Source organism: Pinus tabuliformis, chromosome 4_1, assembly GCF_031772625.1.
Source record: "Pinus tabuliformis cultivar Carrire ecotype Pingquan chromosome 4_1, CPIR1, whole genome shotgun sequence".
In the NCBI taxonomy this organism is placed as follows: Eukaryota; Viridiplantae; Streptophyta; class Pinopsida; order Pinales; family Pinaceae; genus Pinus; species Pinus tabuliformis.
Window position 1 is genome coordinate 376,558,870 of NC_142303.1, and position 22,489 is coordinate 376,581,358.

The window sequence follows — 22,489 nt, forward strand, 5'->3', positions numbered from 1 at the left end:
TCACATAATCTAAGTAATGTATCTAATTTATTTAATTAGATTTAATCACTTTATTGTATTAATGATGCACGGCTCTTAAAAATTCATATTTTTTAAGAGAAAAATCTGTTTTTATTTTATTTATATATATTATTGTTATTATTTTTAATTCATATATTTTGACAAATACTCTGTTTTTATTATTATTATTTATTTATTTATTATTATTATTTTAAGAGAAAAATCTGTTTTTATTATTATTTATATTTATTATTGTTATTATTTTTAATTCATATATTTTGGCAAATAATCTGTTTTTATTATTATTTTTATTTATTTATTATTATTTTTATTTTTATTTGATATACAAATTTTAACTCTTCCTTTTTAACATATTTCAGATATTTATAAAAATACTTCATAGCCTACTTTCTTTTCATTACTTTTTATACCGTTACCCTCACAATTTATGCCCCACTCTTACTTTTTACTATTTCCTGGTTTTCATACAGCGGAATGTTGATTCTTAAATTACTTGTCTATTAAAATTATGTATATATCACTTCTGGTTTTCACATAGCAGAATGTTCGTTCATAATTTTACTCCTCTCAAAATTATGTATATGCTACTGTGGTATTCATATAGCAGAATGTTTGTTCTTAATTTACTTTTATTTCTTAAATTATGTATATACTACTGTGGATTTCTTTTAGCAAAAAACAGGGGCTGGTATTCTCGTAAACTATTTTTAGTCTCAATACCTATCATTCCATTTTCTTTGATTTAATACCGTACTCGAACCTGCACCGCAAGACAGTATCATTGCCATCCTAAGTTTCAGTTAAGTATCTCTCAGTTCTGTCGCTATTATATTCATTTTTTTTCTTCCTGTTTTACTGCGCCTTCAAAGTCAATATTCACCGACGCGTCGTGTCAGACGTGCTCTTTAACTGTAGTCCACTTCTCCTTACTAATTCGACGTCACAAGATCGAGACTCGGAACTTGGAAGCACTAAATTTAGCTACTTACCGCGGAGTCCCACTTCTTGACCAGATAGTGAAGGTCAAAAGAAAATTGGCGTTTTAACCTTATTAAAGGCTCTGTAAATTTTGGCGTTTATGCGACAAATCACCGTAATTTCTTCGCAGTACTTGCATTCCATGACGTTAGCCGTTGCATATTTTGAGGTCGGGATTGCATTGCACAGAATTAAGTGTGATGTCCGAAGATCGATTGTACTGTAATAATGCTGAGCTGTAGACGTTGCAGTCGAGATATACACGTTGTATATATTATTGCCTTCCTTTTTGGCATATTTTAATCTTTCTCAAAAGAGGAATCCAGTTTCCATTTCTGTGTACATTAAATATTCTTTTTCTTTTCAAGGTTGAGTTTAAAGATTAAACTTTCCTGTAATCGGTGCAGGTTTGGCACCGATTTTAGCGTTTCTGAGCTTGAAGATTCATATTTCTGCTGGATATATACAGACGGGCAGGTATTTGTGGAATCAAGTTCTGTACCTTTTTTTTTATTGCATCTGTTTGGAGTGTTTTGGATCCCTGTGTTGTTGAAATTCAAGTAGCTTACAGTAGTACTCTGACACCTATGGTTGAGTTAACCTAGGGAGTTAACTGTATGATTTGCTGTGTGAAGGCTTTTATGTTGAAGTGAATTACATCCTTATTTATCCGATTGTGTTCAGAAAAGTGTCTTAACAAGGGAAAATTTTAAGTTTTTTGTTGCAAATTGTAGAAGCCATGGCGGATCTTCGTAATACTCAAAATGTTAACTTTAAAGACTTGCCAACATTTTACAAAATCTTCTATTATACTGAAAATGTTAGCTTCAAATATTTCACAGAATTTTTGTAACATCTTGTACAAAGCTGAAATTGCTGTTTTGAGGATTTGGACACAATTTTCCAGAATACTCATTCTATCACAATCCAACCAAAGTTAAGTAATCTGCACAGTAATAAAAATAAGATCTCACAGATTCATTAACCCTCTGACATGCTCAATGCCCTAATTAAGATCCAGTAGTCAATGTAATGTTGAAAGAAATCCTCAAGTCCGAATATGCCACTTTTATTCGAGTAATCGACAATGCATCGCAAAGAGTATAATTGCAAGGAATCGCCATTGTCCTCTTTGCGATGCAACTAGAGTCAAACCGGGAGCCTGCGTATTGAATCACCAACCGAATTAATCAAGTTCCAAGCCGCCGAGATGAGAGCTTAGCATGATCATGTTCAAACCAAGAAATGTAATTTTTGTGAAAAAAATGTCAAGGAATAGAAGCAGTAAATCCATCTTCACAAAATTTCGCTTGTTAATGGTTCTGAATGCTCCTTACTTTAGAGTGAATCACTTGAGTAGCGTTGTATAGATTCTGGAATGAGCAGACGCTCGGAAAGAAGGCCAAATTTGCAATATTACCTTGTTTTGAGTACCACTATAAGGGCCATTAAAATGCATGTAAACCGTATTTGTTTTTCCTGTTTATAAAAGGTACTTATTTTATTTTAAATCATTTTCCCAGTGCGGATATACTTTTTCAGATATCTTTGGATCAATGTACGTTTGAGATAATTATTCACCACTATCTTGATGACGTGTATAAGAAGTAGAAAATGAGGTCTGGATAAAGAGTTAGAGAATTTTACAAGTGAGATGAGTTTCTTTTGAGGTTAGTATTCCCCAACCTATGGAAAAAGGCTTTTCAAAGATACCAAGGCTATGGGAAAACATGTGGAAATTGAAAGTGAGCAAGAATCAGCAGGAAAGGATTGCTTTGGTGTCCTTCCCTATATGTTGTATGTACTATGGATACAGGTAAAGGAGGAGGATTGCAAGAGGGATGTGGATTTATTTGATAAAAGGAAATTGACAGTAAGCAACGATGAGCAGGAGCAGGAATGAATTGCACTGTTGTCCTTCACTAGCATTTTGTGCGGGTACAGCTAAGGATAAGAATTTTGGAAGAGGGATCTGCATGCATTTGAGACTATATTTGGTAACTGATTTATCATTTTTCTGAATTGTTTTTTCAAGACTCTAAAACTTCCATTACGTGGTCATATCTTTTCCTTACCTTCTTGCATCACAAACCCATAAAGAAGGCCAAATTTTCAATATTACCTTGTTTTGAATACCACTATAAGGGCCATTAAAATGCATGTTAACCGTATTTGTTTTTCCTGTTTATAGAAGGTACTTATTTTATTTTAAATCATTTTCCCAGTGCGGATATACTTTTTCAGATATCTTTGGATCAATGTACGTTTGAGATAATTATTCACCACTATCTTGATGACGTGTATAAGAAGTAGAAACTGAGGTCTGGGTAAAGAGTTAGAGAATTTTACAAGTGAGATGAGTTTCTTATGAGGTTAGTATTCCAAGGCCATGGGAAAACATGTGGAAATTGAAAGTGAGCAAGAATCAGCAGGAAAGGATTGCTTTGGTGTCCTTCCCTATATGTTGTATGTACTATGGATACAGGTAAAGGAGGAGGATTGCAAGAGGGATGTGGATTTATTTGATAAAAGGAAATTGACAGTAAGCAACGATGAGCAGGAGCAGGAATGAATTGCACTGGTGTCCTTCACTAGCATTTTGTGCGGGTACAGCTAAGGATAAGAATTTTGGAAGAGGGATCTGCATGCATTTGAGACTATATTTGGTAACTGATTTATCATTTTTCTGAATTGTTTTTTCAAGACTCTAAAACTTCCATTACGTGGTCATATCTTTTCCTTACCTTTTTGCATCACAAACCCATAAAGCAGCAGAAGATCCATCTGGAATCACTAAATTAACCAGAGTAAATCTCTCACAAGTTCCTATTTTGAAACAGCCAAAATTTACATCAATACGAATCTAATTATGCTCTGTTGTGCTCGGGCAAAATTTTAAGCTTCAAATTATTGAAAAAGAATCAAGAATGTGAACGATGCAGGATATCATATTTCAGAGAAAAAACTGTTAAAATATTTCTAAGTCTCATACACAGCAAACGGATCTGACAACTTTGAGTTTTGACCATGGTCCAAGTTAGCTCTGTCACTTAAATTAGCAGCAGAACCTGGAGTTTACAGCTAATAGGTACAAAATGAATATTTGAGAGATCTCTAAAAACTCCTGTCAATATAAACGGTCAAGTTCCGTTGTCTTACATAATAGAAATCCTTATGCTGTTACCGGTTATATGTAATGGTCTCAAGAGACTTTGTTCTTTTCCTGTTTGGAAAGTTTTCAGAGGATTAGTTTGAGATGGAGGTTACACTTGCGCAAACAATTATCTATCTATAACTGTAGGGTGAAATTCACTCTTATTGTGTGAGTTTAAGAAACAAATTTAAGGCAGAAGAAAATTTCTATTTGACCATTTAATTTTGTGAGACAATTGATCCATAAATTTAAGGACCTGTTGTTTCTCATTACCATGTTGGAGATTTTGTTTAGAAATAATATATGTCCACAGATTTCCAAAATGATTAAGTGCATCTATGTATATTTTGAACTACTGCATCTTCATGGAGTCACTCTGAGCACCACAATTATCTGAAATGGTTTGTTATCACGACTAGGATTTTTGATGTTCTTTCCTTCATGACAGGTTTTAAATTTTTGGTCACTGGTAATCGAACGTCCATGCCATGGGTGGGTCACGAAAGTGGTTCAAGGCACTGGTTGGTTTTAAAAAATCAACAAAAGCACCTCTATCAGAAGAACAAGATTATGTGAGTTAAGATTGCATTTTCTTCTTAAAGTCCAGTAAGATTTTGAAAGTAATCCTTGAGTGCAAAATAGGTGACATTACTTGAAATTTGGTTTATATGGTACGGCCTGGTGCAAACGTATTGCGTTAAATTTTTTAATTGCCTTCATTTCTCTTTGATGAAAGTAATTCATGGTATTTCTCTCCATATAAATCCTTGATTCGAGTCTTCTAATATGTCCAAATAAGAGGTTGATTGAAGTTTATACTAACTAGCACCTTTTAAAGCCCTAAATCTTTCCATGTTATACTTCTCTTTATAGGGAAACTGTTAATTGTGTAGCAAAACTGAGAATTTGTAGCCAATACAGCATACTGTGCAACATCACAGCCTTTTAAAATTTTTCTCTGGAAAAAATATTAATATGCTGGTAAAAGATGGATCCAAAATCACATCTTTAATGGAACTACAGGAGGCTTAGCCTCAACCATTTGAACTTCTGACCGCTGCACCAATGCTGTTACATGTACTAAGAAAGAGCCAAAATGCAAAGGCAGCTAGCCTTATACATCCTATACAAAATCAGTTGATGAAAATAACACAAAAGACATATAGAGAGGTTATCTGTGAAAGTTCCCATCCTTTTCAGGTCTGTGGTCTTCCTTCCCTCCACCAATATCTGTTCGGAATTTTCCTTGCTCACCCCCCACTATTTGCCAACCTCCTCTTGTCAAGCCAAATACTTTGGCTTTTATCTCAGATGTTTTACTGGTCTCCTGCCAATTTGCAATGTTGAAGACTTGTACTAGGCTGAAGGACAGTAAATGCTCAGTATACAGGGACACTGTACGTTAAGTTCTGGAGATATCATGTCTTTGGTAGATTATGTTCAACTATTATATGAATGGAATATGAATAACATGAACTTCATGGTTGAAATTGAACTTTTGAAGGAGAAAGTATTACTGTGATGCAGAAGTAGCAAAATCTGCACATCAAAAGGAGGAAAAGAAAGAAATGCATTCAGATAAGTTTATAAGAAGTCATTTCTGTAAATAACTGGAAATAAATAGAGTTAAGATTCTGCAGATATCAAGTGCGCAAAATGGTCTGACAAATAGGGTTGAATCTGCAGGGATACACAAATTATATAATAAAGCACGCTAGAAAAAGTATGTAAGATATAAAAAGGGAGTTTAGTTGATTCAAGCCATGTGAAGATTATTTTAGATCTTCAAGCAAGCAAATATTAAGATCTTTAAATATAGTTAATGGAAGATGGTACAAGTAGACACATAAAAAGCGTTGCAACTTTCAAGTTAAGCAGGTCCTCAATTTATTTCAAGTTATATAGAGTAAAATTATTATACTTTCATAATATCTGAATCTACTATGGTTCAAATTTCTCAAGCATCTTTTCAAGGAATAATGAAAAATGCAGTGTTCGACTATCTTACTCTTGGGGCTCAATGTGTCAAATTTTGAAGGAAGAACAAAAAATCATCTTGCTAGTGCAACAATAGAATGAAACACTGCACTACCATGCAATTAGCCCAACCACCACTAGAAGAAAGGATTGAGGGAGTGTAGTCACCGCTTGGTTGTTGAGCAATGTTATCGGAACCGAACCGGTCATTGAACAGGAAAACCTTGTCGACCGGGAACTCGTCGGAACTGGACCGGAACCGGAACCGGAAAAAAACAAGAAAAAAAACCGGTTTACCAAAAACATATAAATATTCATATTTTAAAGAAAAAACACATATATTCATGTGTGTTAAAATTGGCAACTAGGGCAAAACTCCATGTGAGTCATCTTATTCATGGCTGATAAGATGTTTATTAGATTCCTCTCGTCGAGAAGTGTAGGATTGATATAAAGATCATCCGATTCCGATAAATATTCATGGAGATATGAATTTATTTTGATTATGGAATTATTATCAAGCTGACCTACAACTCATGTAAGCTCAAAAGCCCAACAGTCGCATCTATTCAAACATCAACAGTTGTGTATAAATACAAGAGGACTTTTCCTCATTTGCACTCACTCATCTCATCACATCTCTCTATCTCTACTGCGCAGAAAAGACTCTCTTCTCTACTGCGTAGAAAAGGGTCTCTCCCTCACACATGTGAAGTCGGAAGCTGCTGAAATTGAAGCTGCAACTGCAGAAGTAAAGTTTGACCTGCGTGGACTAGAAGATCTTCTCATCTGAACTGCGGGGAGGTTTATCTAAACCTCCTCTGAAAGCCGCAAATTTTGGTGGTGGAATCAAGTCAATCCGACAGACGGTTTGCAAGATATCGACTGCCCTAGTTTGAAGGAAGCTGCTGAAATTGAAGCTGCAACTGCAGAAGTAAAGTTTGACCTGCGTGGACTAGAAGATCTCCTCATCTGAATTGCGCAGTAGGTTCATCTGAACCTCCTCTGGAAGCCGCAACTTTTGGTGGTGGAATCAAGCTGATCTGACGGTCGGTTTGTGAGATATCGTCTGCCCTAGTTTGATGATGAAGCCGCTAATGCTGATGCTGCTGATCTAGGGTTTGTTACTGCTGATATAAATCAGATTTATTGTACCATTTCTCTCAGCTGAATTATTGAAGATAAAAGAAGATTTGTTCAAAGGGTTTCCCCACACATTGTGGGGTTTGTCCCTGGCTAGCCGCCACATCTTGTGTCTCTTGTCTTGGCTTGTTTTCTATCGATCGTTTAATGTTCTATCTGCACTTTACTTTATGTACATGTGATTGCTAATCTGTGGAATATAATAAGAAAAAGAAGTAAATTGTTATAAGCATAGAACATACCATAACTTAACAATGTGCATCCATATGAATCCAAGCCATTTATATACAAATATGCAAAAATTCTCATTTATATAGCAAGTAATAGTGCATATAACCAAAATAGCACTTAGTGCAAAACATCGTTGAACCAAAAATGTCACAAACATCAAGAAGCAGGGTCTAAAAGGCCTTGATAGTCCAAAATAACATGATAGATCATAGTATTATACTACAACCTACAATACTACAAGCTACAACTACAGAAAATCAATGATCAAATCATCAATCATCATCAAAATCATCATCTGATTCCTGATCATCCTCCTCATCCTCATTTGAAGAATGAGTAGCATCCAAGTCTGCAATGGGATTATGGCTTGATTCCCCTGGCCCTGACGCTGCTAATGGTGCTTCTGATATATCTGCCTTTGCATCTTGTGGAGGTGGGTCCAAGTCCAACCAAGAAAGGTCTTCATTGTTAAATGATAGTGCTTGACTCTCCACAACCCATTCTGATGTTGGATCAAAGTCAGCTAAGACAATGTTGCTTGATTCAAGGGTTTTATTCAGCGATTGGTTGCGCCTCAACCTAAGGTTGTATTGAACAAAAACCATGTCATTCAACCGCTTTTGCTCCAAACGGTTCCTCTTCTTAGTGTGTATACGCTCAAACACACTCCAATTCCGCTCACACCTTGAAGCACTACATGTCTTGCTCAAAATTCGAATTGCAATTTTTTGCAATTGAGGGCATTCACTACCAAATTGTTGCCACCAATAGGCTGCAAAAAGGGTGGAAGGAAAAAAAGTATTAGCAAATGAATTTGAAAGTAAATTATTAATATAAGAATTTGCAAATTTTGACAGTTCTTACCTGGGGGACTCTTTGTTCTATTTCTTATAGCCATAGAAATTCCAAATGTACCAATACTCTCACTGAAATTCAAGAGCTTGTTATGAATTTGATCTTGAGTCTTGGAATCTGGGACCATGCGCTCAATGAATTTATAAAATCTCCCTAAAACCTCCCCATCAGCCTCAAATTTGTAGTGTAATGGTACCTTCAAAATTCAGAACACAAAAACATATTCATCAATTCAACAAAACTAAAAGTTAAAAGTTAAAACTTATAACTTATAAGCAATGAGCATTGAAATCCAAAATTACATACCTTGGATTTAAGTAATAGCCGACTGCATGTAAAGGTCTATGGAGTTGTTTGTTCCATCTTTCATCAATGATTATCCATAGAGGAATGTACTTTTGTCTTTTATCCCCATATGCTGCCTTTATTTGTTCCTTGGCCTGATCCATGGCCTCATAAACAAACCCCATGGTAGGTTTATCGCTATCCACCATTCGCAAAACTCTGACAAGACGCTCATTAAATAGCACAATCTCCTCTGCCTTTGACCCAAAATCTTTTGTCAACTACTTCGTCAACCATCTGTTTCTCTTCAACCTTTTTGCTCCACTAAGATGAATTCCATTCATCACATGAAAACATCTTCCTCAAGTTCGATTTTTGTTGAACAAGAGATTGCAACGAAGGAAGTTGGTTGCAAATCGTATGATGGCTAATCGAACAAGCTCTTTACCCCCTGTGTGCTTTCTCATAAGGTTCAAAACCCATGAGTGGTTGTCGATGTACCTAGCTATGGATTTTGCATCTTCCACACACTTCTTCACCGCCAATATCCTCATTTTGAAAAGTGGCCCCCTGATATCAGAAAGATAGGGCCTTTGAAGCCTTCTCCACATGAAGCTATAACATCAATCATGGGTTGATAATATGCAAAATTAGTAGCATTAAAAGATATGTTTGCATCATACCACCATCTAGCAATGTATTGACATGCAACCTCCTTCTCTATCTTCTTCCATTTAGCATCAAGGGTTGATTGAGAACTAGGGGTGGTGCTGAGCACAAAGGAGGAGTCAATCCTTTTATGGGCTGCTGTCAAACTTAAGGAGATTTCTTCTTGAGAAGAAGTTTGCTGAAAGAGAAAAGGTTTTTGGGAAGAAGACAACTCCTCAGTCTTTTGAAGAAGCTGTGTTCCTTGCATAGAAAGAGAAGAATCACGCACAAGATTCTTCTAAAGGAAGAGGTGGATGAAGAGGAGGAAGGAAGAATTTTAGAGGCAGGGGGGAGGACATTTCCAAGGAGAAAGTTCTGATTTTCATTGCATACGATGCAATAGAGATGGACATGATGCTTCCACATGTAAGTTGCCTTGGGACAGAATTGAGCAGAAAAAAATGAAGAAAAGGGTAAAACACCTAGTAAAAGGAAAGGAGAAGCACCCGAGTCCGCTCGTTATGTTGTGGCACATTACAACATTGGAGTAACTAAAGACTTATTCAATGCTTCACTCGCTTCATGGAAAGATGCTTGTTTGCTTGATTCAGGAGCAACATGCCACATGAATTTCAGAAGAGAGCTCTTTGAAAAATTCACTGATAATGTTGATGGAGCAGTCTACTTTGCATACAAGTCAAAACTCAAGCTATCGGGGCTTCGCACCATTAGGCTCAAACCCCCTGGACTTCCAGACTTTCTTCTACGTGATGTTCTATATCTCTCGAAGTTGAGGAGAAACTTGTGTCCACATCCGCCATCAAGGACACTCCATTCATATATTTGATGGTAAGGTTGATGTCAGGAAAGCACTAGATCACTCACTTGTCATGACTGGGATAGAAGAAGAAAGACTACTGAAGCTGCAAGGAACCTCTGCTCGTGCACAAAACTTTTTATATAGTTCTCACTATGATGAAGGTACACTTCCATCAAGTCTTTTATGGCATGCGAGATCTGGACACTTGAACTATGACAACCTTCGTTTGTTGAAGAAAAATGGTGTTACTGGTTTGCCTACAATTCTTAAGAAACTTAAGCAATGTGATGCTTGTATCTTAGGAAAGCACAACAAACAATGTTTTCATGATTCTCATTCCAGAGTACATAGAAAACTTGAACTCATTAATTTTGATTTATGTGGCCCAATGGCCGTTCCTTCTGCAAATGGTAATAAATATATGATGGCATTTATTGATGACTACACCAAAATGTGCTGGGTTTATATATTGAAGAACAAATCTAAAGCTTTTGAAACATTCAAGAACTTTCATGCATGGATTGAAAATGATGCACAATCTCATATTGGCTCTATTTGTATTGATAATGGAAAAGAATATACTTCAAAAGAATTTGAAAACTATCTTCGCCAGCATGGGATCAAACATCAAACAACTGTGCCTTATAATCCCCAACAGAACGGAGTAGGTGAAAGAATGAACGTGACAATCTTAAATATGGTGCATTCAGTGATGTTTTCAAGAATGTTAAGCTGATGTTTTGGGTTGATGCAGTTCTATATGATGTGTATATAAAGAATAGGTGTCCATCTCATGCTATTAAAAACAAGTCTCCCCATAAAATGTGGTATAGTCACATTCCTTCGGTGAGGCATCTTAGGGCTTTTGGTTCCACCTATTATGCCTTGATACCTAAGGAATAAAGAAACAAACTCGGTGCAAGGAGTCACAAATGTATCTTCTTGGGGTACTCAAATACCTCCAAAGCATACTGTCTCTATGATGAAGTGAATAAGAAGTTTATAATATCTAGAGATGTGATATTTCTTGAGTCTTCCAAGACTGACAATGTTGTTGAGCGACAACTTGATCGCTTGGATAGATTTGGAGTCTAGACATACAAAGTTTTTTCAAGAGTTTGATAATGAGATTCCACATCTTGAAGGGGTGATCCCTATTTGGATCAATCTGTGGAATCTTCTTCTGAAGCACTCTCTCCCCCACATGAAGTGTGAAAATTCCAAAACTCGAAATCTCTACTGTAGTAAACCGATGTTACTTCTCCTACTTGTTAAACCATGCAAGTTATTTACGGTGTTCTACTGTAAATATCGAAGTAAATACAACTGCTGCCTTCACTTAATTAAATTATATGCAAAAACAAGAAACTGAACAGGAAAGAGATACAACACATATCTACACAGTTATTTTTGGACAAATGTCCCCATAAAACCCAATGCGGGAAAACCAATGCAGCAACTGAGGGTTTATTATTAAGCAACAATAATTTCTGAGTATAATTCGTTGGATGCCCAATTGGCTATCTAATACAGAGAAATATTGGATAAAACAAGTAGTGAGATGCTCTCACCCTGTCACTGGAAGAATATGACCTTGATCTCGCTGGAAAGAGACTCTGCATCCCTTCTGCATCAGCCTCTGTGCAGACGTGAGTCAACCCTACACAGTCTCTACGTCAACTCTATGCAGTCTCTGCGTCACCTCTACTGGGGATTGTGCTCCTCTTCCTTCTGATCTTCTACTACCCATAAACTTCGATTTCCAGCCTCCCGATCTCACACCCCGATTCCGGACTTCTGAAACTTGAATTCCTCAGCAAGAAATTCGATTTCCCTCTAGGCTCTACGCTACCACTACGTTAGCACTGCGTAGGCCAACGTAAGCCTCTCTCTGGACATCATTTTGTCCTCTCTACCTTGTACTCTCTGGCCTAGGAAAAGACTCCTCACCAGATACTATCCCTGCCCCTCTTTGCAAAAGATCATTATCGAAAATCTCTCTCGACAACTACTCTGCTTCAAAAAATCGAACTTCTAATCTCTCCTCTATGTGTGCTCCAAGTGCCCCTCAAGCCTCTTCTTATATCTTTCTGTTGGACAACCAATGACCCAGATTAACTTCTAATCAATGGCTTATATCATTTTGGCTTGATCCTCGTCTTCTTCTAGAAGTTACACCCATAGTTTAGATTAATACCCATTAATTATTTTAATCTCCAAAGTTTAGACTTAGGGTCCCATTAAAAATAATTATTTATTTTAATTAAACTGTCTCTGGGTGGAATTTCCCAATACGATTTATGGGTATTGGAGAATGCATGTGTCTAAGCCTCCCTACAAAGTTTGAGACTTAAAGCACATCCGATGCTACCAAAAATCAACACTCCCTCTTAGCGAGGAATGTGCTCTAGTAATGCAACCTGTTGAAGCATCACTCTAACTCTAAAACATCTCCCCCTGCGCTGCTGATGTCTGACATTGTTGCCCACCAACTACTATGTAAATGTTGCATCTGTACTGCTGCTGACCCTGCCACTGTTAACAATGCATCTATACTACAACTTCCTCTCAATTCTGCATCTGTACTGCTGCTGACCCTGCCACTGTTAACACTGCATCTATACTACAACTTCCTCTCAATTCTGCATCCGTACTACAACTCCCTCTCAATTCTGCGTTCGTGCTGCTGCTGGCACTGCCACTGCCAACTACATCTGCACTGCAAGCTTCTCTAACTGTTGCTGCTACTGCATCAACAACGGAAAAGTATCCCAAATTACTGAACTGGTGTTCAGTATGATGTATCTCATTGCTGGAGTCTGACTGCTGTTAGTCTCTATGCCGACCCTTTGAAGCCTTTGCGCTGCTGCTGACCTCTCCTCTGTGCCATCTGCACTGCTTCCAATTTTGCTCTGCACTGCTCAGTCTCTGGTGCTACTAGCCTCTACAACTGTCACTTCGACACTCCTTTGCACCAATTGACACTGGTCCATCCTGCTACTTCTGATCTAGGCTCCCGTAGCAAGGAATTGATCTGAGAGGTGGGCTCCTCAAGGATCCTTCCCATCTATAGCTCTTTCGAACTACAACTCTAAATCAGCCCACCTCCCTCCTGGAGGTATCTCGGCTGTCATGGCAAACTCATCCTCCTCGATCTTCACGGCTGCAACCTTCGGATCATGCTTCTCATCTTTGTCCTTCTTCCTGAGAGGACACTGTGTTGCGTAGTGTCCGAATTCATCACACTTGAAGCATTTGATCTTTGAAAAATATTTCTTCTTCCTTTGTTGCTCCTGCTGCCCCTTGGATGCGAGGGATGCATTCTCTTTCTCCTCCTTGGACTTCAACCCACAACTGTTGCCTCCGTCAAGTTTGCACTTGACCAAGTCCCTCCTCAACTCCTCTTGCTTAAGAGATGGCCACATCTCATCCCAGTTTGGCAAAGTCACCCTGCCCAGGATACTCTGGACAAAGATTTGCCACTCCTTAGATACTGAATTTATGGCTAGTATTACCATCTCGGAACCTTGAGGTGTTGACCCCATAGCTGCCAATTCATCTCGGGTCTCTTGAAGCTTTGCAAGGAACGGATCAATGCGTTCCCCCTTCTTCATCTGCATAGATCTCATCTTCTGCTCCAAGTATATCTTCCGTTGCTCGGAAGATCCTTGATACAGCGTCAACAATGCATCCCACATCTCCTTGGCAGTGTTTCTGCCAGCGATATGATAGAATATATGATCCTTGACTGCGTCGAGGATCATTCTTTTTGTCTTCGCTCCCTTGTACTTCTTGAGTTGATTTGGATCTATGGGCTCAGCTACCATGCTGTCGACGTAGACTTTCAGAAAGTGCTCATCTAGAAGGCATGACATCCTTGCCTTCCAGATCACATAGTTGGATGCCCCATCCAACCTGTCCTGATCTCTCAATCCACTGACTGCCATCTCTGCCAAATAAAAAAAGTCGAATAGCCTCCTCTCTCCTCTGCGCTGTTGCTGGGCTAGCCTACGCACTCCCTGCTGGAGTCAATAGATCTGTTGCCCCTTGCTGCTGCTCAGTTGATGAGAATTCAGACTCGTTGGCTGGAATTCCTCTGAGGAAGAATACCCTCAATCGCGTCTCTCTCTTCCCTCTGACGTCTTTCTGCCTAGCAATTGCCTGCAAAAAACCGCGTCCCACTGGAAAATCCCTCTTCGCTGAAGCTTCTGCTGCGCTGCTCCCTTTGCTGCTGACAGATTTCGATTTGGAAATCTTACCTCTCTGTCAACTCACTCAAAGAGAGATTTACCACGAAAATCTAGCCCTCCTGGCCTGAACTACGCAAACCCTTTGGGGATTCAAATTGCTGCCTCTACAGGAATTTTGAATTCCTTCCTTCCTTCAACGTTGGGTCTTCCAGCTCTGCTCTTCTTGCTTCAATTGCAGCTTTGATACCATATGAAAATTCCGAAACCCGGAATCCCTACTACAGTAAACTGATGTTACTTCTCCTACTTGTTAACCCATGCAAGTTATTTACGGTGTTCTACTGTAAATATTGAAGTAAATACAATTGTAGCCTTCACTTAATGAAATTATATGCGGAAACAAGAAACTGAACAGGAAAGAGATACAACACACATCTACACAGTTATTTTTGGACAAATGTCCCCGGAAAAACCCAATGCGGGAAAACCAGTGGAGCAGCTGAGGTTTTATTATTAAACAATAGTAATTTCTGAGTACATTTCGTTGGATGCCCAACTGGCTATCCGATACAGAGAAATACTGGACAAAACAAGTAGTGAGATGCTCTCACCTTATCACTGGAAGAATCTGACCCTGATCTCGCTGGAAAGAGGCTCTGTGTCAGCCTCTGCGTAGAACTGCGTCAACCCTACGCAGTCTTTGCGTCACCTCTGCTGGGGATTGCACCGCTCTTCCTTTTGATCCTCTACTGCCCAAAAACTTCAATTTCCAGCCTCCCAGTCTCACACCCCGACTCCCAGCTTCTGAAACTCGATTTTCTCAGCAGGAAATTCAATCTCCCTCTAGGATTTGCACTGCCACTGTGTCAGCACTGCGTGGGCCAGCCTCAGCCTCTCTTTGGACGTCGTTCTGTCTTCTTTGCCTTGTACTCTCTGACCAAGGAAAAGACTCCTCACCAGATACTATCCCTGCTCCTCTCTGCAAAAGATCACATCGAAAATCTCTCCAGCAGTTGCTTTGCTTCAAAAAATCGAACTTTTGATCTCTCCTCTGTCTGTGCTCCAAGTGCCCCTCAATCCTCTTCTTATATCTTTTTGTTGGGCAACCAACGACCTAGATTAACTTCTAATCAATGGCTTGTATCATTTTGGCTTGATCCTCGTCTTCTTCTAGAAGTTACACCCACAGTTTAGATTAATACCCATTAATTATTTTAATTTCTTAAGTTTAGACTTAGGGTCCCATTAAAAATAATTAATTATTTTAATAAAACTGTCTCCTGGTGGAATTTCCCAAAACGATTTTTGGGTATTGGAGAATGCATGTGTCTAAGCCTTCCTGCAAATTTTGAGACTTAGAGCACATCCGATTCTACCAGAAATCAACATGAAGCTCCAACCACTAATCAAGATGACACTTTGAGTGATGTGATTGATAGAATTGGGAGGCTAAATCTTGATTCAACCCCATCTCAGTCAATTGAGAAACCTGGGCCATCTCAGAAAGGTCCTCCAAAATGGCTGACAAAGACACTTGAAAGTGTTTGTCTTGATGAGGTTGGAAAGACAGGAACAAGAAGCTCAACCAAACAAATTGGAGGTGATGTAGACGATCCTGATTCACCTGTTGATATGGATGTTTCTTATGATTATTGACTAAATTTGTCTACAAATTTCGAACTAAATTCTTTCAAAGAAGACGGTTCTCATCATGAATGGAAAGAAGTGATGCAGAAAGAATATGATGCTTTGATAAAGAATGGCACCTGGAAGCTAGTTGATCCTCCATTGGGAACCAAACCAATAGGTTGCAAGTGGGTCTTTAAGAACAAGAATAAGGCAGATGGCTCACTTCACAAGCACAAAGCCAGGCTTGTGGCAAAAGGTTTTGCACAAAAGGAAGGGTTCGATTATAAGAAGACCTTTTCCCCCACAACAAAATGGGCTACCATTCAGACACTCTTTGCCTTGGCAACTCAGAACGATCGGAAAGTCCATCAAATGGATGTAAAAAATGCTTTCTTGAATGAAGATCTAAAATAGAATCTTTTATGTCCCAACCAAAAGGATTTGTTGTGAAGGGTTAGGAACACAAAGTTTGCAAGCTTGTAAAATCCTTGTGTGGCCTCAATCAAGCACTGTAATCCTAGTATGTGAAATTGACTGAGCATCTTCAGAAACTCAATTTCAAACATTGTGATCTTGGTGATGCAACTTTGTTTTTCAAGAAAGTTGGCAAAACAGTTGCATACCTTGTGGTGTATGTAGATGATCTTCTGATGACAAAGAACAATGAGAACTACATTGCATCCATAAAGAAAGAACTAAGGAAAGGTTTTGAAATGACAGATTTGGGCTATGTTCACTACTATCTTGGTATTGAAGTAACCCAACAATTGAAGTTTATATTCATCTCTCAGAAGAAATACATTGTGTTAGTGTCAGTCAGTTCTTCCTGTCACCAGTGATCAAATATGCTTTTACCAAGTTTTGTTAGGAGTCTCAAAGTCAAATTTTATCATGTCACTAGGTTTTCAGAATAAAATTTGGTCACTGGTTAGTGTGTCTAGGGTTATTTCCACTCTCTCAAGAATTTCACATGCTGGTCACTTTCATCACTCAGCTAAGTGTATCATCATTAAGAGACTATCATCATCATGTCAGTCATCACCATCATGATTTCATTCAGTTGAGTGTCTCCATTAGGTCATTAGGGTTTCAAGGTCACTAAAACTGTCATTACATGCATAAAATCCAGCAAATGAGGAGTGGTACAAGTCTCTTCAATGAATTTTGATTTCAAATGTAATTTTGTGTTTTTATATGTAATAAGTACTTCATAGTTCCAAAGGCTGTAGTTTAGAGTTCCAAAAAGACCCAATGTCTCAAGAAAGCCAATAAAGTTACCAAGTTTCAAATTTCAAAGGTCATAAAGTGTCAAGGTTCCAAATTCAAGTTTAAAAGGGTAAGATGAGTTGTTTTTAACTCATTTGCACTCTTAAAATTTCAAGCATCTCTCAGTCATCATCGTGCAGGAGAAAACTTTGTGAAAATTGAGGGTTTTGTTGCATTTTGAGAGAAATGCGACCTTTCTGTGGAGAAATGCGACCCTTTTAGGAGAAATGCGACCTTTCTGTAGAGAAGTGCGACCCTTCTGGAGACAGCTTGGGAGAATGAGTTTTTGGAAGACTTCCCATGGGTCATTTTCAAAAGTTCAAGATGTTCTAGAAACTAGACAGACAAGGCTAGTTTACCGTTCTTTCATATTTCAATTTTGACTTCAAGAAGGCACCTAAAAATGGCCTCAAACTTGGCGCGACCCTTCTGGTTCTGGCGCAACCCTTCTGGAGACACCTTGGGAGAATGAGTTTTTGGAGGCCTTCCCATGGGTCATTTTCAAAAATTCAAGATGTTCTGGAAACTAGACAGACAAGGCTAGTTTACCGTTCTTTTAGGTTTCAATTTTGACTTCAGGAAGATACCTAAAATTGGCCTCAAACTTGGCTCTATGCTTCTGCAATTTTCTGAGATTTTAATTAAAATTTTCACTGTGTAATTTTTCAAAGTTTCTAGTTTGACTTTTGTAAAAGTCAAAAGTTGAAAGTGGATGAATGTAAATGGTCAAATGTAAATGTAAATGGGTTACTATATGGGTAAATAGGTGTCTTATCCTCCATTTAATGCTTTGGATAAATATCTTGTGATAGTTAGATAAAATAGGAAATGGTTGAGTAACCTCCCTAGTATGTAGCAGTGATCAGATAGGTGCATGTATTTGATTTTCTTTATTGGCAATTCGACCTCCTAAGGAGGATTTCGACTTCAAAGCCTATATGAGGCCTTTTGTAATAATTTTCAAGGGTTGGATGCAGTGGAGTTAAGCCTTGAAAGCTAGTTTAATTGAAAATTTGGCAAGAACTATAGACAGAGTTTGCAACTATTATAGTGGGATTCCTGTGGTATGTGTTTTAGCATTGTTTTTCCTTCTGTGATCATAAGTTTGAATGTATTGTATCTTTAATTTCCATTTCCATGTTTCATGTGCTTGTTTCTTAAGATAATAAACAAAATTCATTCATGTAATGCTCTGTTTTGGAGAAGCTTTCACATTATTGTTCATTTTTCTTCTGATATAAACGAATTCATGAGACTCATGCTTGTTTAGAGGCCCTACTTGTCTCCCATATACACAATGACAACCCTACAGTGCTAAAGTGTGTGCCTACCTTCCCCATTACATCTCTGCAAATCTGATTCTCAAAGCCTAGACCTAGCTCCCTAGACCTAAGCCATCATCCATGAAACAATCAAAATCAATCAAACCCTGATCTAAACATATCTAGCCTAAAATCCTTTATATCTCAGTCATCTTTTCACTGTAATTCCATAGTGAGAGCCCTCTCTGGTTTGGTAGGGCAAGCTACCAAACTAAAATCTTGGTCTGTGGTTACCTCCGTCAATTCCTCTTAGCCTGGGACATTGTGGGGGATAACATTTTGGCGCCGTTGCCGGGGAAACGAGAGATCATATCTTCCCTGGGAAAGAATGACAAAGATCAGATCTGATTGCTGATGGTGAACAGTGATCAGACACATATGAAGGCTGAACCATTCACCTGGCGACTCCCATTTGATCCGAAGACTCCACTGGTAGCAGGATCCAGAAATCGAAATGAGTTCTCAATCCAGAAGGTATGCTCCTATGCATCGAGATCATGTTCCAGGCTTTCCAAATCATATGCCTCAGGTAGATTGGCAAACATACTTGCCAAAATTCAGAGATGGAAAAGGTGATGATGCTACACTTCATTTAATAAGATTTCATATGCATGTGCGTAAGCTGAGGATTAATTTTCATGAAGATTGTTTAATGAAGATGTTCATGGTCACATTAGAAGAAAGAGCACGGTTTTGGTATGAAAGCTTGCCTCTTTCTTGTATCTATTCTCTCAAGGATTTTCACTCAGTATTTTTTGAGAAGTATAGAGAAGCCTATCCTTCTTTGCTTTTGATTGAGGATTGCTGTGATAATTTTGAAAATTTTATTTAAGAGCTGGAAAGTGCTTATGGCGATGAAGAGTTTATGGATGATGATCTCTTGGATGCTTTGAATGAAAACCCTTTCCACCACCATGTTAAGATCATGGATTCTACCTTGGATGACAGTGAAATTGAGCAGAATTCTCCAATAGATGACAGTGATCTTCTATCATCTAAATAGGTGATAATTTGCAGCAGTCATGCCTTTCTTTTAGTGCATGAGATACATATGATAATGGCCATTCAGCTAACCTCCACTCCTTGATGAAGATTCTTCTTAATTGGTTTGCGTTAAGATTCCTGACAGTCATCATTCATCCATTGAGTTCGAAATTAATGAGCAGCAGGTTTGTTTCCTAGAACTTAATGATCAACCTGTTCAGCAGATTTTAAATCAGCAAGGAAAAGAAGAAATAGATAGTCAAATGCTTTATGTTTCTTCTGAGGAACTAATGGATAAAAGGCAGATTTTAGATCCTTTTAATCAATCTTATTCTCAAGAGCACGAGAATGCAGCCCAAGACGATGGAATTAAAAGGGTATGTGATATAGAATTACATCTTGTTGTGCCAGTTGTGGAAGAATATTTTGAAAGTAATCTTTTCCAAATAATTGATGAATCTGTTGCTCTAGAAACTTTCAATCCAGATTTACATGAAGAGACATTCATACATGTAGCTTCAGATTTTGAGGATGTTAGATTTCAAATTGACCATCATGAGTTACAGGAAAGCAGTGAAAAAGAACAAGTTGTTTTAGAGCCTCTTGTAGATGATGATTTTCCTCCAAGATTAGAAAATGAAGAGTCTGTTGAAGAAGAGCAGTTTGTCCCGGATCCTATGGATGTGTACATTTTTGCTATTGATACTATGGCTGCCTCAAACATAGATTTTCAAGAACAAATTTCCCTTTCTCTTGATGCGAATGAAAAACTTGATGAACATATTTTCTTCTTTCTTCCTGACAAAAATTTTGCATTGAAAAATGAGGGGTGTTCTTGTATTTCTGCTAACTTTCAAGACATGGTAATGTTCCCGATTATTGAAGACCCTATTGCAAATTTGTTGCAGCCATCTAGAGAGATGAATTTGATTGTATTTATGGATCATGTACACATGTTCAGTGCACACTTGGAGTGACCTTTCTTTTGTTTTTTTTGCTTGCTCATGGAAAGTGTGAGCAGGATTCAAGTAAGTAGCCATTTGCTGGATTAGTTACATTGGAGGGATCATTACACATGATTGTTTATATCTATCTTCAGCAGGTGGGCGGTTGATATCCCGATGGTCTGCTGCCATAAGTAAGTTCAGTGAGTTTGTTTTGTTTATTGTTTGTCAAAGTTAGTTAGTCAGTCATTTTTCAATTTGAGTTTAGTCTTTGCAGTGACTCCATTGCCCAATGAACAAGGCTACTAGGTCTACGGTGTTCTTGACACCTCCAAGGCGCTGCCATCCCTAGTTGGAGCCAATTTTAGTGTCAGACAATTCTTCCTATCACCAATGATCAAATATGCTTTTACCAAGTTTTGTTAGGAGTCTCAAAGTCAAATTTTATCATGTCACTAGGTTTTCAGAATAAAATTTGGTCAATGGTTAGTGTGTCTAGGGTGATTTTCACTTTCTCAAGAATTTCACATGCCGGTCACTTTCATCACTCAGCTAAGTGTATCATCATTAAGAGACTATCATCATCATGTCAGTCATCACCATCATGATTTCATTTAGTTGAGTGTCTCCATTAGGTCATAGGGGTCCAAGGTCACTAAAACTCTCATTTCATGCATAAAATTCGGCAAATGAGGAGTGGTACAAGTCTCTTAATGAATTTTGATTTCAAATGTAATTTTATGTTTTTATATGTAATAAGTACTTCAAAGTTCCAAAGACTGCATTTCAGAGTTCCAAAAAGACCCAATGTCTCAAGAAAGCCAATAAAGTTACCAAGTTTCAAATTTCAAAGGTTATAAAGTGTCAAGGTTCCAAATTCAAGTTTAAAAGGGTAAGATGAGTTGTTTTTAACTCATTTGCACTCTTAAAATTTCAAACATCTCCCAGTCATAATCGTGTAGGAGAAAACTCTGTGAAAATTGAGGGTTTTGTTGGATTTTGAGAGAAATGTGATCTTCTTGTGGAGAAATGCGACCTTTCTGTAGAGAAGTGCTGCCCTTCTGGTTCTGGTGCGACCCTTCTGGAGACACCTTGGGAGAATGAGTTTTTGGAGGCCTTCCCATGGGTCATTTTCAAAAATTCAAGATGTTCTGGAAACTAGATAGACAAGGATAGTTTACCGTTCTTTTAGATTTCAATTTTGACTTCAGGAAGGCACCTAAAAATGGCCTCAAACTTGGCGTGACCCTTCTGGAAACACCTTGGGAGAATGAGTTTTTGGAGGCCCTCCCATGGGTCATTTAAAAAAATTCAAGATGTTCTGGATACTAGACAGACAAGGCTAGTTTATTGTTCTTTCAGATTTCAATTTTGACTTCAGGAAGACACCTAAAATGGCCTCAAACTTGGCGCTACACTTTTGCAATTTTCTGAGATTTTAATTAAAATTTTCATTGTGTAATTTTTCAGAGTTTCTAGTTTGACTTTTGTAAAAGTCAAAAGGTGAAAGTGGATGAATGTAAATGGTCAAATGTAAATGTAAATGGGTTACTATATGGGTAAATAGGTGTCTTATCCTCCATTTAATGCTTTGGATAAATATCTTGTGATAGTTAGATAAAAGAGGAAATGGTTGAGTAACCTCCCTAGTATGTAGCAATGATCAGATAGGTGCATGTATTTGACTTTCTTTGCTGGCAATTCGACCTCCTAGGGAGGATTTCAACTTCAGAGCCTATATGAGGCCTTTTGTAATCATTTTCAAGGGTTGGATGCAGTGGAATTAAGCCTTGAATGCTAGTGTAATTGAAAATTTGGCAAGAACTAATAGACAAAGTTTGTAGCTATTATAGTGGGATTCCTGTGGTATGTGTTTTAGCAGTGTTTTTCCTTTTGTGATCATAAGTTTGAATGTATTGTATCTTTCATTTCCATTTCCATGTTTCATGTGCTTGTTTCCTAAGATAATAAACATAATTCATTCATGTAATGCTCTGTTTTGGAGAAGCTTTCACATTATTGTTCATTTTTCTTCTGATATA

General features: G+C 37.9%; 1 protein-coding gene across 2 annotated transcripts in view; it reads left to right on the plus strand.

Moving 5' to 3' along the window:
• The first annotated feature begins 978 nt into the window (after positions 1-978).
• LOC149175876 (protein IQ-DOMAIN 5-like) overlaps positions 979-22,489 on the plus strand; it is a 194,004-nt gene continuing 172,493 nt past the window's right edge. The window contains exons 1-3 of one of the 2 annotated variants that reach the window (XM_089419773.1): positions 979-1,266; positions 1,407-1,476; positions 4,602-4,725. In XM_089419773.1, coding sequence (XP_089275899.1) covers positions 4,642-4,725 — 84 coding nt within the window. In that variant the 5' untranslated portion in view covers positions 979-1,266; positions 1,407-1,476; positions 4,602-4,641. Of the gene's footprint in view, positions 1,267-1,306; positions 1,477-4,601; positions 4,726-22,489 lie in introns of those variants that run through there. The other variant, XM_089419774.1, reaches the window with a different exon arrangement.